General features: G+C 47.5%; 1 protein-coding gene across 2 annotated transcripts; it reads left to right on the top strand.

The window, feature by feature from the left end:
* The first annotated feature begins 1599 nt into the window (after nt 1-1599).
* On the top strand, nt 1600-12605 carry cnnm4a (cyclin and CBS domain divalent metal cation transport mediator 4a). Of its 2 annotated transcripts, XM_086134511.1 has the most exons (10): nt 1600-2230; nt 2633-3238; nt 3858-4098; nt 4471-4614; nt 4783-4917; nt 5627-5796; nt 6002-6098; nt 6521-6610; nt 7778-7959; nt 8032-12605. In XM_086134511.1, exons 1-10 carry the CDS (start codon nt 1610-1612, stop codon nt 8470-8472), a joined length of 2727 nt encoding a protein of 908 aa, XP_085990637.1. In that variant the 5' UTR covers nt 1600-1609; the 3' UTR covers nt 8473-12605. The 2 variants fall into 2 exon arrangements, with proteins under 2 accessions (XP_085990637.1, XP_085990638.1); XM_086134512.1 differs by lacking the exon at nt 6521-6610.
* The last annotated feature ends 1263 nt before the right edge of the window (nt 12606-13868 follow it).

Below are 13868 nucleotides of genomic sequence, written 5' to 3'. Positions count from 1 at the left end.
CTGCCTGCAATCATCCATCCATCCATCCATTTTCCGAACCGCTTGATCCTCACTAGGGTCGCGGGGGGTGCTGGAGCCTATCCCAGCCATCTCCGGGCAGTAGGCGGGGGACACCCTGAATCAGTTGCCAGCCAATCGCAGGGCACACAGAGACGAACAACCATCCACGCCCACACTCACACCTAGGGACAATTTAGAGCGTCCAATCAGCCTGACATGCATGTTTTTGGAATGTGGGAGGAAACCGGAGCACCTGGAGAAAACCCACGCAGGCCCGGGGAGAACATGCAAACTCCACACAGGGAGGCCGGAGCTGGAATCGAACCCGGTACCTCTGCACTGTGAAGCCGACGTGCTAACCACTGGACTACCGGGCCGCCCTGCCTGCAATCATGCATGAGAAAATCCAACACTTCCCAAAATGGAATCAGCAATTGAATGAAAAAAACATTACAAATAATGACATATAATTTGGGACATGTTAAGGTAAATTTGGCCATTGAAAGTGAAGAAAAGTTTGAGTAAGAAAAATAAAGATTAAAGAGCCCCCTTGCATGGTAGTGATCGAAACGAGCCCAAAGAGGGCGCTAGCGGCAGGGCCACGCGCATCAGACGATTACGTAAGAGCTGATTTTGGCGCAACCGCGCCAACTCAATAGTGTGTGTGACGTAATTAATGTATTATCAAATGTCATACATTTGAACATATTGCACGCCGCGTATTTTGGCAGGGGGGCACGTGACTTTACATAACCCTCCTTCCGAGCAAGGGAGGGTGACGCAGTGTCTTGTTTACAACTTCTACTTACGTCATGACAGCCGGAAGTGGACATCATCAACGATCCAGTCGCAGGACACTCATCTATCCCACAATGCACTGCGCTGGTAGCGCAACTTACTGGTTGGTCTTCTCCCACGTTTAAATAGCTCCATTTATATTAAACCTTTCACCTTTATTTATCCAGGTAGGGCAATGGAGAACAGATTCTGTTTTGCAACGTCGACCTAGTTGCAGACAGAGTAAAACGTGGCAAATACAAACTTGCAATGCGACGTACACAAAACAAAAAAATACAATCAAAAAAGTACACCCATTTCAGAACCATTATAGAACACAACTTTGAGTGATTTGAAAAATGTAATTTTGTTCTATACAACGTATATAAAATAGAGAAGCGCAATATTTGGACAAAGTATATAAGACAATGTAGTTTGATAATTACAACCGTTTGAACGCGAGTTTTTAATACAGTACATCATATTCATGTAATAACAGATTTAAACAGGATTGCCGGCGACAGTTAACTGCTGGTATTTTTTTTTCATCGTCGTGGATGAATATTGCGTATTAAGAATACATTTAAGGTTCGAAAAGGATAACCATACTATATCCGATTTTTCTTATTTATAAAGTGTCGGTCATGAGACCTCGGAGCGCTCGGTAGCCTCCGCCACACACCACACATGGACGTCCTGAATATCTTTAAATGTATTATGTATGTCCATATGAATGCGCCAGGCCTCGCGGATCACCTGGGCGGGTGGAGGGCGTGGCCTGTGGGACTCGCGTAAATGACGTCACCGACGTCTAGCGGCCAGTCAAACAAACATGGCGAGAGAATGGAGAGGCCAGCAGGGTTACATCGTCACTGTCCTCCTCTTCCTGTGCAGCGCGGACGGAGCTCGCTCGGAGGCGGCGGCCGGCGGGGGGCGAGCCGGCGACGGCGGGGGAGGAGGAGGAGGCGGCGGCGGTGGCGGTGGCGGCACGCAGGTGCTCGGGATGCGGCTGGAGACGAGCGACAAGCCGGCCAGCACCGGTGACGACGGCGTCCTGCAGGTGACCGAGGACAGCACTGTGCAGCTCCGCTTTTACGGCCTGAAGCTGCACCCTGGCGCCTGGACGCTCATTCGCTTCACGGAGCTTTCCGCGGGCGGGGAGGAGGACGCAGGTGACAGCGGTATCTGCTCAGATTTCACGAAGGACATCGCGGTCGGGACCTTCATGAACGTGAGCGGCCGGGGGACGTCGGGGCTGCTGCGCGTGCACGTCAAGCCGCTGCGCAAGAGCGAGCCAAGCAGCGAGTACGCGCTGTGCACGCGCATCGACGACCGGGAGGACGACGACGCTGGCGACCACCGCCGCGGCGGACGCTGGCAGCTGCTGGGCGACCACGACGGGCACCTGCTGGTCGTGGAGGAGAAGAAGTCGCTGCTGCCGCTGTGGCTGCAGGTCAGTGACGGTCCAAGAGTTCCCCCCCCCCCTCCCCCCCAAACATGTTCAGATGTCGAATCTGGTTTTAGAAAAAATAAAATAAAACAAAAAAAACATTCCAGCATTCTGGCAGGCTCCGATGCAGGCAGTGATTAGAAGTAACGAAATACAAATATTTCCACTAATATTACATTTGACCAATTAGTGTGAACTGTGTTTTGTTGCTAGGGTGTTTTCCCACCCATCTAGCCAATTTTGGGGGGGGGGAGAAATGTCAAACTACCATTTTTAAAAGCAATTTCCTGGGAATTGAACATTATTTAATGGAAAGCTATGATGTCCAAGGAAAAATATAAACATTTAGTTTTTCCCTCAGCGACCTTTGTGAAATAGTGAATGAATAGTTTTCGTACTTGACAGGTGATCCTGATCTCGTGCCTGCTGGTGTTGTCGGGCATGTTCAGCGGTCTCAACCTGGGCCTGATGGCGCTGGACCCCATGGAGCTGCGCATCGTGCAGAGCTGCGGCACGGACAAAGAGAAGAAATACGCGCGCAAGATCGAGCCCATCCGCAGCAAGGGCAACTACCTGCTGTGCTCGTTGCTGCTGGGCAACGTGCTGGTCAACACCACGCTCACCATCCTGCTGGACGACTTAATCGGCTCGGGCCTGGGCGCCGTGGTGGCCTCCACCGTGGGCATCGTCATCTTTGGAGAGATCGTGCCGCAGGCGCTGTGCTCGCGCCACGGGTTGGCGGTGGGCGCCAACACCATCGCCGTGACAAAGTTCTTCATGCTGCTCACCTTCCCGCTCAGCTTCCCCGTCAGCAAGCTACTGGATGTGCTTCTGGGTCAGGAGATCGGCACCGTGTACAACCGCGAGAAGCTGGTGGGGATGCTCAAGGTGACCGAGCCCTACAACGATTTGGTCAAGGAGGAGCTCAACATGATCCAGGGGGCGCTGGAGCTGCGCACCAAGACGGTGGAGGATGTCTTGACGCCGCTGGCCGACTGCTTTATGATCCAGGTCTGTGTTTGCTGCTTCGTCGGGATGAGGGGGAGGGGGGGTTGCTAAAAGTTGCTAGGGCCTGATCGATTCATCAGATGATATTATGGGCAGTGGGGAAAAAAAAGACAAATTTCCCGTGCTAAGTTCCTTCATTTGTATGTGAAACGACACCACAAAATTAGTTGAATCATAATTGGTCCGGCCCTTGATATGATATGAGAAAAGCTATGAAAAGCCATTTGGGAATTTGTATGTACTACACGTACTAGTACACTCTTTGACTTCATTTATAAAACACTTCCATGCACAAGTTGAACAACCATCTTAAACTTACATTTGTCCAACACTAGTCTCACGTTTGGCCTTCTCAATTTGCATCCGGTTTGACCGGAGTGTCAGAACAGTTCAGTTGTATTTAACTTTTTTTTTTTTTTTAATGCTACTTTTCAAATTGTGGATCTTGATAGTTCCTTAAAAGCCTGAAGCAAAAAAAAAAAAAGCCTACTAGTGATCCGGGAATTACAAATGGATTCCCGACTCCCGAATCAGGAAACGGGAAAGATGGCTAAATATGTTGCTATGGAATTTGCCATATGTAGCAATAAACAAAAGCGCTCAATTGGCGTTGGCGCGGCAGGCGGACGCCGTGCTGGACTTCGACACCATGTCCGAGATCATGGAGAGCGGCTACACGCGCATCCCCGTCTACGACGATGAGCGCTGCAACATCGTGGACATCCTCTACGTCAAGGACCTGGCCTTCGTCGACCCGGACGACTGCACCACGCTCAAGACCGTCACCAAGTTCTACAACCATCCCGTTCACTTCGTCTTCCACGACACCAAACTCGACACCATGCTGGAGGAGTTCAAGAAAGGTCGCTCGCACCTTCCGAATGCCTGACTGGCTGTGTGCGTGCGAGTCTGTGTGTGTGTGTGTGTGTGTGTGTGTGTCTTTTGACCCCATCTTGACCTTTGCACAGGAAGCTGTGTTGTGCGTCCCCTGGGGCGTTGCTCTGTTTGGATCGATCGACCACATCATCGACCTGTCTGTTGTTTGTCCCTTTTCTGCCCTCACATTGTCAACTGGGATAATCTGTCTGGACGCCACAATTTTTAATATGTAGTATATAGTGTACATTAATCACTTGCTGCCGCAGCCCATTTAGGCAGCAACATCTGACCCCTAAATTTCCATGGCGTCCACTTCTGTTGATTTGAACAAAGCACTTGTCACGTGGTCTCGTCAGGTAAATCCCACCTGGCCATAGTGCAGAAGGTGAACAACGAGGGAGAGGGCGACCCCTTCTACGAGGTGCTGGGATTGGTCACCCTGGAGGACGTCATCGAGGAAATCATCAAGTCGGAAATCCTAGACGAGTCGGACCGCTACAGTGAGTCACAATTTCCCGCCGGGCAAATATAGAAGCCAAAAGCAGCTTTACTTGGTGGCCAGATTGGCTTTGGGATTAGTGTACCATGTTTGATCAGATTTCCTAAAGTTAGATGAGGTTCCGTGACGGGTTTGGTTGTGACACCGTTTCCGTTTGTCCCTCCTGCAGCTGACAACCGCAACAAGAAGCGAGTGGACGCCAACAAGAACAAACGAGACTTCTCGGCGTTCAAGCATGACGGCGACGCCAAGACAAAGATCTCGCCGCAGCTCATGCTGGCCGCGCATCGCTTCCTGGCCACAGGTGGGCGCTTCCTGCTTCACTCCCTGTTCGACTTTCACAGCAGCCCCTTTAGGCGGCAAACGTTTTCCTTCTGTGAGTTGCACCCTTCATCATATAGCGACTACACTACACAACTTTTGGGAACATATAGTACTACAGTAAATAACTTAATCTCTTAATGTTTCACTACCTCGGCAGCCCGTTTAGGCGGCAAACTTTTTGATCATATTAATTTCACCCCTCTGCTTGTTACTGGCTACAGTGATTTTATACAGTGACTACACTATAAAGTTTTGTTTACATGATTTGCGCCTTCCTCTTCCTCTGATTTCACAGCAGCCCATTTAGGCGGCAACCTTCTGGCTGTGATTAGCTGCAGCATTTGCGGGTTTCGGGCTACTTTGTTTCAGGACAGTGACGCTATGACATAACTTTGTGAGCATACCGGTACTTTGCTCTTTACCTGTTTCAGGTCCTCCAGCAGCCCGTTTAGGCAGCAACATTTTGGGCCTTGATTAACTGCAGCCTTTATTACTTGCTGCCTACAATGTTTAACCACATAGTAGTACTCTAAATTACTGCACCCTTTGGTAGTTATACTTTATCATACTAACGCACTTCTAGATGTTTCATAGCAACCCGTTTTGGCAACAAACGTTTGTCTGACAAAATTGTTAATCATGTAAATGGACTTGTGAGTTACGAGGTGTTTTTCTGTTGCGCCTCTTAGAGGTGAGCCTGTTCGGTGGCTTCCATGTCACCGAGAAGGTCCTGCTTAGGATCTTGAGGCATCCCGACGTCGTGCAGGAGCTGAAATTCGACGACAATGACAAACGCGCCCTGCAGCACTTCCTATACCAGCGTGGCAAGCCTGTGGACTACTTTGTGCTTATTCTACAGGTATGTAAAACCACTACATGAACAGAAACCGCCTCGGATTAGCTTTCAGTAAGGCCACACCACAGCCTCTGATACAATATTAATAATGTGGATGTCATTGGAGAACACGAGAACACACATACACAGATGCTGTCACACTTGAGTGTGTGTGCGTGTGTGTCCGTGCATACATGCGTGATCGTGTGCTCACACGTGTGTATTTCAGGGTCGAGTTGAGGTGGAGGCAGGAAACGAGAATATGAAGTTTGAGACGGGACCCTTCTCCTACTACGGCGTCATGGCGCTCAGCACGCCATCGCTGGGTGAGCCTGCACACACACACCCACACACAAAGAAACACATATATTTGTCAACGTATGTTTCCATCTGTTCGCTGATTCCACGGAACGGTTTCTTCTAAAGAAGGAAGCCATTTCGTATTTTTTAAGCTAAGTGTCGTTTGTGATTATGTAACGTTACGGGTGTGTGTGTGTAGACGCGCTCATCCGACATGTCCAATGTCAACAGGAGCGCTCGTCTTAATCCTCCGCTGAAAATAGATAGTTCAAAGGTGGCGAAGCACTTTGATTAAAGACGGGATTGCGATGAGCTGTTGTGCCGAATCAAGTGTCTCGTGAGGCTCCCCATTGGAGTCTGCTGTCCAACAAACAATCAAACAACAAATAAATCCTCTCTATCTTTCTCCTACCACCAACCCCGGCCCCGCCCCCGCCTCTCCTCCCAGCCGTGACCCCCCCTCTGTCCCCGTCGGTGGCGTCCCCCCCTCCGAGGCGCCTCTCTCTTAAGAGGTTTTCCGTGTTCTCTCGTTTCCCAGGTAAACATGGTGGGGGTGGATGAGTGGGGTGGGGGGGGGGGTGGATCGCTCATCCTTCACCTTCATCTTCATCATCACCGTCATCATCATCGTCACCTCAGCCTTTGCTCAGCAAACTGCTAGCTGTTAGCATTTGACCTCAACGGCGACATTGAAGAGCAGTCAAAGTGGTTTAATCCTCTAGTGGGAACAGCTGCGGCGCTTCGTTTGTTCACCAGAGGGCAGCTCAGAGTTAACAAGAAAACATTCGAAACAACTCGGCAGCTTCCAGCATCTGTTTCCGTGGTGATAAATCCCCACCGCCTTGTCCAAAATGAGCTCAACATTCCAAGTTATTCCTGGCCCAGGAATGCTAATGCTAAAAGCAGTGCTAACAACCAAGCAATGCACTGCTCTTCAACATCAGAGACATTCTAAGGCGCACGCCTTTGAACGGCAAACTATGGAAATCAGCCTTGTGATTGTAATAATAGTGCATTTACATTTTTTTTTTTTTGCAACATGACGTTAAACATCAACGACAGAGACGACGGCCGCAGAAAGACCCGCAGCTTCTTCATGCATCGTTATACAACAGACACGGGGCGCACAGAGATGTTAAACATGATCAAAGACAGACACGGGCGCGTAGAGAGGCACAAATCCTTGAAACATCAAAGACGGTCACAACACCAAAAATAACTGAAAGAGGAGACATCGGTGCAGATGCACACACACGACTGATGTGAGTAAAGAGGCACAGGCGCAAGTCCCTTTTTAATATGTCTAAACATCAAAGACTGTCACTACAAAGGCGCGTATAGTCACAGCTCGCTTCATCACGGAGCTTCAAACGTCAATGACGGCGACACACGTGCGACTTTCTTCTCACGTGCTAAGCATGCTAACATCTGTCCTTTCCTTTACGCTTCCCTGCATTACTGCTCCCCCCACCCCCATTCACATTGCCATCAAGTAAACTCCCACCCACCCCCTCACTCCCTCCATGACATCACTGATGACATCACAGACCTCAGCCAATGACAGTCCTGCACCAAACAATGCGTGGCGGCATGTTTGTCGTTCACCCCCCCCACCTTTGTGTTTTGCATTCAAGTAACGTGCCGTTTGTCGGCGCGCGTGTAAATTACGACGACCTTGACGCACACCCTTGCCATCCAATCCCAGAGTTCCGCTCTCCGTCGCACGGGGGCAACCTGAACCGCTCGGCGTCCATCAGCTGTAGCGAGCGCGGCGGCGCTGCGGAGAGCAGCTCCATAGGCGGCAGCAACAGTCAAATCGCGGCAACTCCTTTCCAGTACGTGCCGGATTTCTGCGTACGAGCGCTCAGCGACCTGCAGTTTGTCAAGGTAGAATGCTTCAACATCAGAGACGGACACAACGGGTGCATGTCAAATGAACTTGGTGTTTATGGTCCTCAGATCACGCGAGCGCAGTACCAGAACGGCGTGCTGGCGTCGCGTCTGGACAGCACACCGCAGTCCCCCGAGGGAAGTCAACAGCGTCTGGACACGGCGGTGCCTCCCGCCACGCCGTCGGGCGGGCGCCCCCTGTTGCCTCTCGCCACGCCGCCCATCAAGCGTCTACCGTCCAACGCTCAGCCCATCCGCACCGCTCAGCCGCCACCCAGCGGCACCGCCGCCGGCGCCTTGGCGCGGCGCCCCAGCCAGTCGGCACCTCCAAGCAACCAGGTCATCCCGGCGCAGGGCGGCGGTCTGCGCCAAGCGACGCCGCCCGGGGACGTGGAGGGCATCCCGGGTGAGACCGCCACGCTGCTGGGCGAGCAGCGTAACTGCGCGGACCCCCGGCGGCCCGGCCAGCCCCTCACCCACCCACACGCGCATACCGAGAGTACCATTTGACACGCATCACGTCTTGTTCCCCCGTGACGCGACCCAAGAAGAGCGAGGAGGATCTGCATGTCACCATTGATAAATAATGACCCGATTACCACTTTCTCATCTACTTTTTCCTTGGCGTTTCACCAATGGTGCTTTTCTGTGAGAAAACCACCAACATGGACCAGGTGTCCCGAAGTCGACCCATGAATTTACCAGAGGTAATAATCGTTGATGAGCAATGACCCAGTAGGCCCTTTCACACTGTCCATCGTGTCGTTTTTTTTTCTCTCACTTCTTCCTGTCTGAGAGGCACCAAAACAGAAAGGCCTTGTCAACGTTGCCCCACAAATTTTCTGGCTTCAGAAGTAATATTGGGTGTCACAAAGGGCGGGGGGGGTGATAACCATCCAGCCCCTTTCACACTGCCCATTTCATGTGTCTTTTTCCTGTCGCTGTTCTGTGTGAAGACATCAACACGGTACAGTGGATGTGAAAGTCGAACTGGCTTCACAGGTGATATCTGAGTTGTAACAGAGAGGAATAATAACCCTCTAATCCCCTTTCACGCTGACACCGAAAATGACCTTTTCATACTTTCCTTGTGTTAGATGTTCATTGTGAAAAGCAACAACAAAGAACTCCCCAACTTCCGGGTAACCGAGTTGAATGAAGGCCCACTGACCCCTTTCACATTGTCCATGTAAGCCGGCTACTTTTTCCAGTGTCACTAGTCTGGGAGAAAGGTACTGATGCGCTTTGCCATGATTTTGATTGATTCTGAGATTGTTACGGAGAAGAAGAGCAGGGGTGAAACAGCGGCTGTGTTCAGGAAAATTCAGGTTTCGGGACACTTGACTTTTGGGGCATTATTCTGACAAAAGGTGTTTATATAATATTTATTGGATATGTATTTATTTATTTATTCGGGACTCTGGTGATGTTTGTTTTATATTGGGCGTGAGGTTGATGGCCCGGCTGCTATCTTGTTAGCATCGTTAGCTCCTCCATCACTGTGATCTGAAAAACTGATGTCACCGTATTTCAACAAAAGGTGGTTGTCGATGTTGCTGAGTCACAAGCTCACTTTAAGCATGTTTGACCTCTTTTTTTTTTCCATGCAAAAGGGATCGTAGGATGGCGAATTAGCATTATGCTTCGCTCGCCTTTAAATGTGACGCAGCATCTACAGCGTTGCTGAGCATCGTGGTCATTGAAAATGTAACGTCACATACGCCATTATCGGCACACATGTGTGCAGCCACTAAAAGGGAATTTTTCTTTAATGCTAAGGTTAGCAGGTTGGGCGGTGTACTAGTGGTTAGGACATCCGCCTCATTGTGCTGAGGTTTAGGGTTCCAATCTAAGCGTGTTCTACCAGTGGGGTCTTGAATCCCTCATTCCAGAAACACATTAGCTTCTTTGAAGACTTTAAATTATTATAAATTGTGAATGTTGTTTGTCTATATGCTATATGTGCCCCGCGATTGACTTGAGACCAGTACTAGGGTACCTCTAGTTTCTCTGACCAAATGTCAACTTGTTGGCAAAGTTAGCATGCTAGGCTAAACGGCTAATGTCAGCCGTGGCTTCATGTTTAACTTGTGGCTGTGTCTTTTGAGACACCTACTGTGTATTTATTAACTGTGGAGGTTAGGAATTCAGCACGTTTACACACAAAGACTAATGGACAAACATACCATCGCATGCCGTATCAACCTTTAGCCTCAATGCTAAACTAAACTGTCATTAGGGTAGATTAATTTACATATACACTCACTCACATTCATAGCGACACTGGAAAGAATGCAAATCAGCTAACAAGTGCTAACACTTCTAGCATGTAATCTTATTTATGAAACTATGATGTTGTAAAGGGAAAAATATTTATTTAAAATGGAAAAAAATACATAAGCTAGCACTTTACACTTGTGAGGCCTGAGACCAGTCTTACGTTTTTTTCAACTAGAAGATTGCAGAGTTAGTGGGAATTATGCGTGTCCACACTGTAAATCAGTAACATCTGGTGCTTAGTTTTACCCGTCGCTTCACGTCGTTCAACAAAGAGAAATAATTGGTTCCAAATAAATAATCACTTCCAACTAATTCTGGGAAATTGGCACAGTGGTTGGGAAGCACAGGTCTACGCTTTCCATCCGAAGCATGTAGCATGTTTTGATCCGTCAGTGGGAATGTTGTTTTACAACGGTACTTGAACACATCACAACACCATGAAAGCACAATATTCTTCTTGTACTGTTCGGGAAATAAGCGTCGTCTTTGCTACTCTTGTTGGCTTTCATTGGGCGGGACCTGGGAAGCACTCATAGCCTTTTACCGTACGTGGCGGAATGAAGCCGCCTGCAGGTTGACTGTGGGTACATGTGTGTCGGTTTTGCAGATTGGCTACTGTGAAATGTAAAAAAACTAAACAAAAGAAAGAAAGATACTTTAGCGACATTAGTGTCCTCTATTCTTGGTTAGTTTGCACTGAATCAAATTATTTTTTTTGTGTAAATATCTGAGCAGATGATACTCAAATATATATATGTATGTATAGAAAAGCTATACAGTCAAGCCCCGTTTATCGTGGGGAAGACATACCTGGTGAAAATCCAAATGAAAAGCCAAGCGTGTTTGCTTTAAGCTGCTTATTTGCCACTCCCAGTTGAAGTTACCTTTTTATAATTCTCACATAACATAACAAAAAAAAAAAATCAAACATTGTACTGTATATCGAAATACCCAAATCTTCAATCAAGACATGATTGTCTGCCGGCTTAATGCTAACATATAATAATCACCATGTTGATTTTATGCTACTTCCAAACCATCAAACAACTGCGAGTTTAATGCACACGGAGCAGGAGCCCATACAAACTGATACGGGAAAAAAAATAAATTCAAGATTGTTTATTGGGACACCAAAATGTCAAACGATTTCATCAAATGAAAGTTTGCTAGCTTAATGTTAGCCATATGCTGAACCCACACATAAGGGGAAAATGAAATGAACAACGACGTTACGGAATTGTAAATCTTTGAACAACTGCTACTTCACACACACACGGAGCAGCGACACATACAAACAGTAATAAATAGTAGTGGAGCTCAGGGTTAGTTTACTTCCTGTGTCTTCTTCTTGTTGTTAATGATGCTGGTTGTCTTCCAGTTGAGCTCAGTGCTGCCCGACATCTTCTGGCACAATGTGGTACTACACAAAAGTTTCATCGCTCTTAATTGGGACATGCCTGTATATCCCCAAAAGCCATTAAAAAAAACCTTCAAAAATCTGCGATATAGTGGGGGTTCACTGTATAGAATCAACCTTTATGTCAGATTATTATGGGATGTTCTCTGAGCAATAAATAGCGCACAAGCTTTGACCTCATACTCCCCGCTCATCCTATGTAGCATTTTGACAACCAAAGTTTTGATTCCCGCCGCCGTCTTCCTCACGGTCCTTCTCCTCACAAATATTCAACTTCTTGCTTGATCCTTCTTTCCTCATGCACGTTTTGGCGGCTATGGTGGGAGCACTCCAGTTGAACAACCTGTAAACTCTTTGTCCTCATTAGTAAGAATTCAGAATGACTGTGTCTGACTAGTAACTTTTGGTCTACTGTTATGCAATATAACTACTGCTGTGCTGCAGCAGTAACACTAGTAGGCACTAGTATCTTATTGGATCTAGAGCTTCACTAGTAGCACGCTGTTTTCAACTATTGCACATTTTTCCCTTGCGACTAGGATGCCAAAGTTGCTACTTGTGAGGACAAAGAGTTAACTATTTCGTGGACCTTAAGATGGATAGCAAGGATATGGAATAAATGTTCCAATGGGTTTCCATAGACATCACCATCCTTACTTGTGCATCACTTTCTTGTAATATTGACAAATTCACAATGATAATAAGACCAATGGAAAATTCTGTGTTGGACAGTGCAGTTAAGTCAAGTTTTGGATGCAAAGGTCTTTTCGAAAGACACTTATTAACACATTTGACTTTGCCGGTGAATATTTAGCGTGTCTTATGCAATGTTTGATGGCCGGGAGTGCGTGCAATGTGTACATATGCTGTCCTGTTTTATAAAAGGCATCAGAAGAATCTGTCACGGGTTCATGAATAAACATGACTTCTATTTCTCTACACAACACCTGTGATGTGGGCTCATTCATCTGAACTCTTATCAAACGGAAGTTCCTCTCCCAACCTTGTGTCTCATCTGCATTTAAACTAATATGAAACCACACTATGTGGTGTACATACACATTTTGGAAACAAGAGAAATACTACCAAATAAACACAATAGACTTTGGCACGTTCGAACAGAGCCAACATGGCTGCCAATGTTCGTGCAGTTTCATAAATGCCATGTTGGCTCGCTCTTGTTAAGTTCAATGCCTACCAGAAAGATTTGTGTTTTAATCATTGAGTCATCCACGTTATCTTTTAAAATGCGATTACGGACAATATTTAATTTATATGTCGGTTCACACGGCACGGTGATCGACTGGTTAGCACGTCGGGCTCACAGTGCAGAGATGCAGGGTTCAATTCCAGCTCCGGCCTTCCTGTGTGGAGTTCGCATGTTCACCATGTGCCTGTATGGGTTTCCTCAGGGTACTTCGGTTACTCGCACACATTCCAAGAACATGCATGGCAAATTGATCAGGCACTCCAAATTATCCCTAGGTGTGATTGTGACCACGAATGGTTGTTTGTCTGTGTTCCCCGCGATTGGTTGGCAACCAGTTCAGTGTCCCCCCCGGCTACAGCCTGAAGACATCTGTGGTAGGCTCCAGCACACCCTCAACCCATGTAAGGATAAACAGATTTTTTTTAATGGGTGGATGTCGGTTTACGAGACGTGCTGCTGCTTAGTACATGTGTTCTTTCAAATCAATACTAAATGTGATCACAAATTAGGCATTATGTGAATGACTCGATGAAAGTGTTTTAATTGTATTTTCGATGTATGGTCCAAGTACGTTGAATCATTGGCATGTTTTCAACACGTAAAGTCCTCATCTTTCCCATGATTTTAATGTGGCACGCGCCCTTGGAGATGAAAACAAACCAACCCGGTGCCAAAAATTCCGCTCATCGGATCAGCCTTGTGTAAGCGAAGCCAAAATGGCCGCCGAAGCGCGCAGTTTCCCAAACCCCACGATGGCGACCTTGTGCTGCATTACGTGTCAGTAACTTTGAGTTTCGAGTCGTTTAGTCGCATTTATTACTCATTGATTAGAGTTAGTTATTTAGTGGTGGACTTATGATTTAAGTGGAAATGTGTTCAACATAAATGTCAGTAGATACGGCGTGGTACTTCGTATTACGTACCTATCATAAAGTAAAACGTATCCTGCCCACAAATTAGCATTATTCTCATCGGTTACATGCGGTTTACTCAATGGAG

Source organism: Hippocampus guttulatus, chromosome 17, assembly GCF_054856545.1.
Source record: "Hippocampus guttulatus isolate MCC_2025c chromosome 17, RoL_Hgut_1.0, whole genome shotgun sequence".
Lineage (NCBI taxonomy): Eukaryota > Metazoa > Chordata > Actinopteri > Syngnathiformes > Syngnathidae > Hippocampus > Hippocampus guttulatus.
Note: the sequence above shows the minus strand (reverse complement) of the source record. Positions and strands in the feature narration are given on the sequence as shown.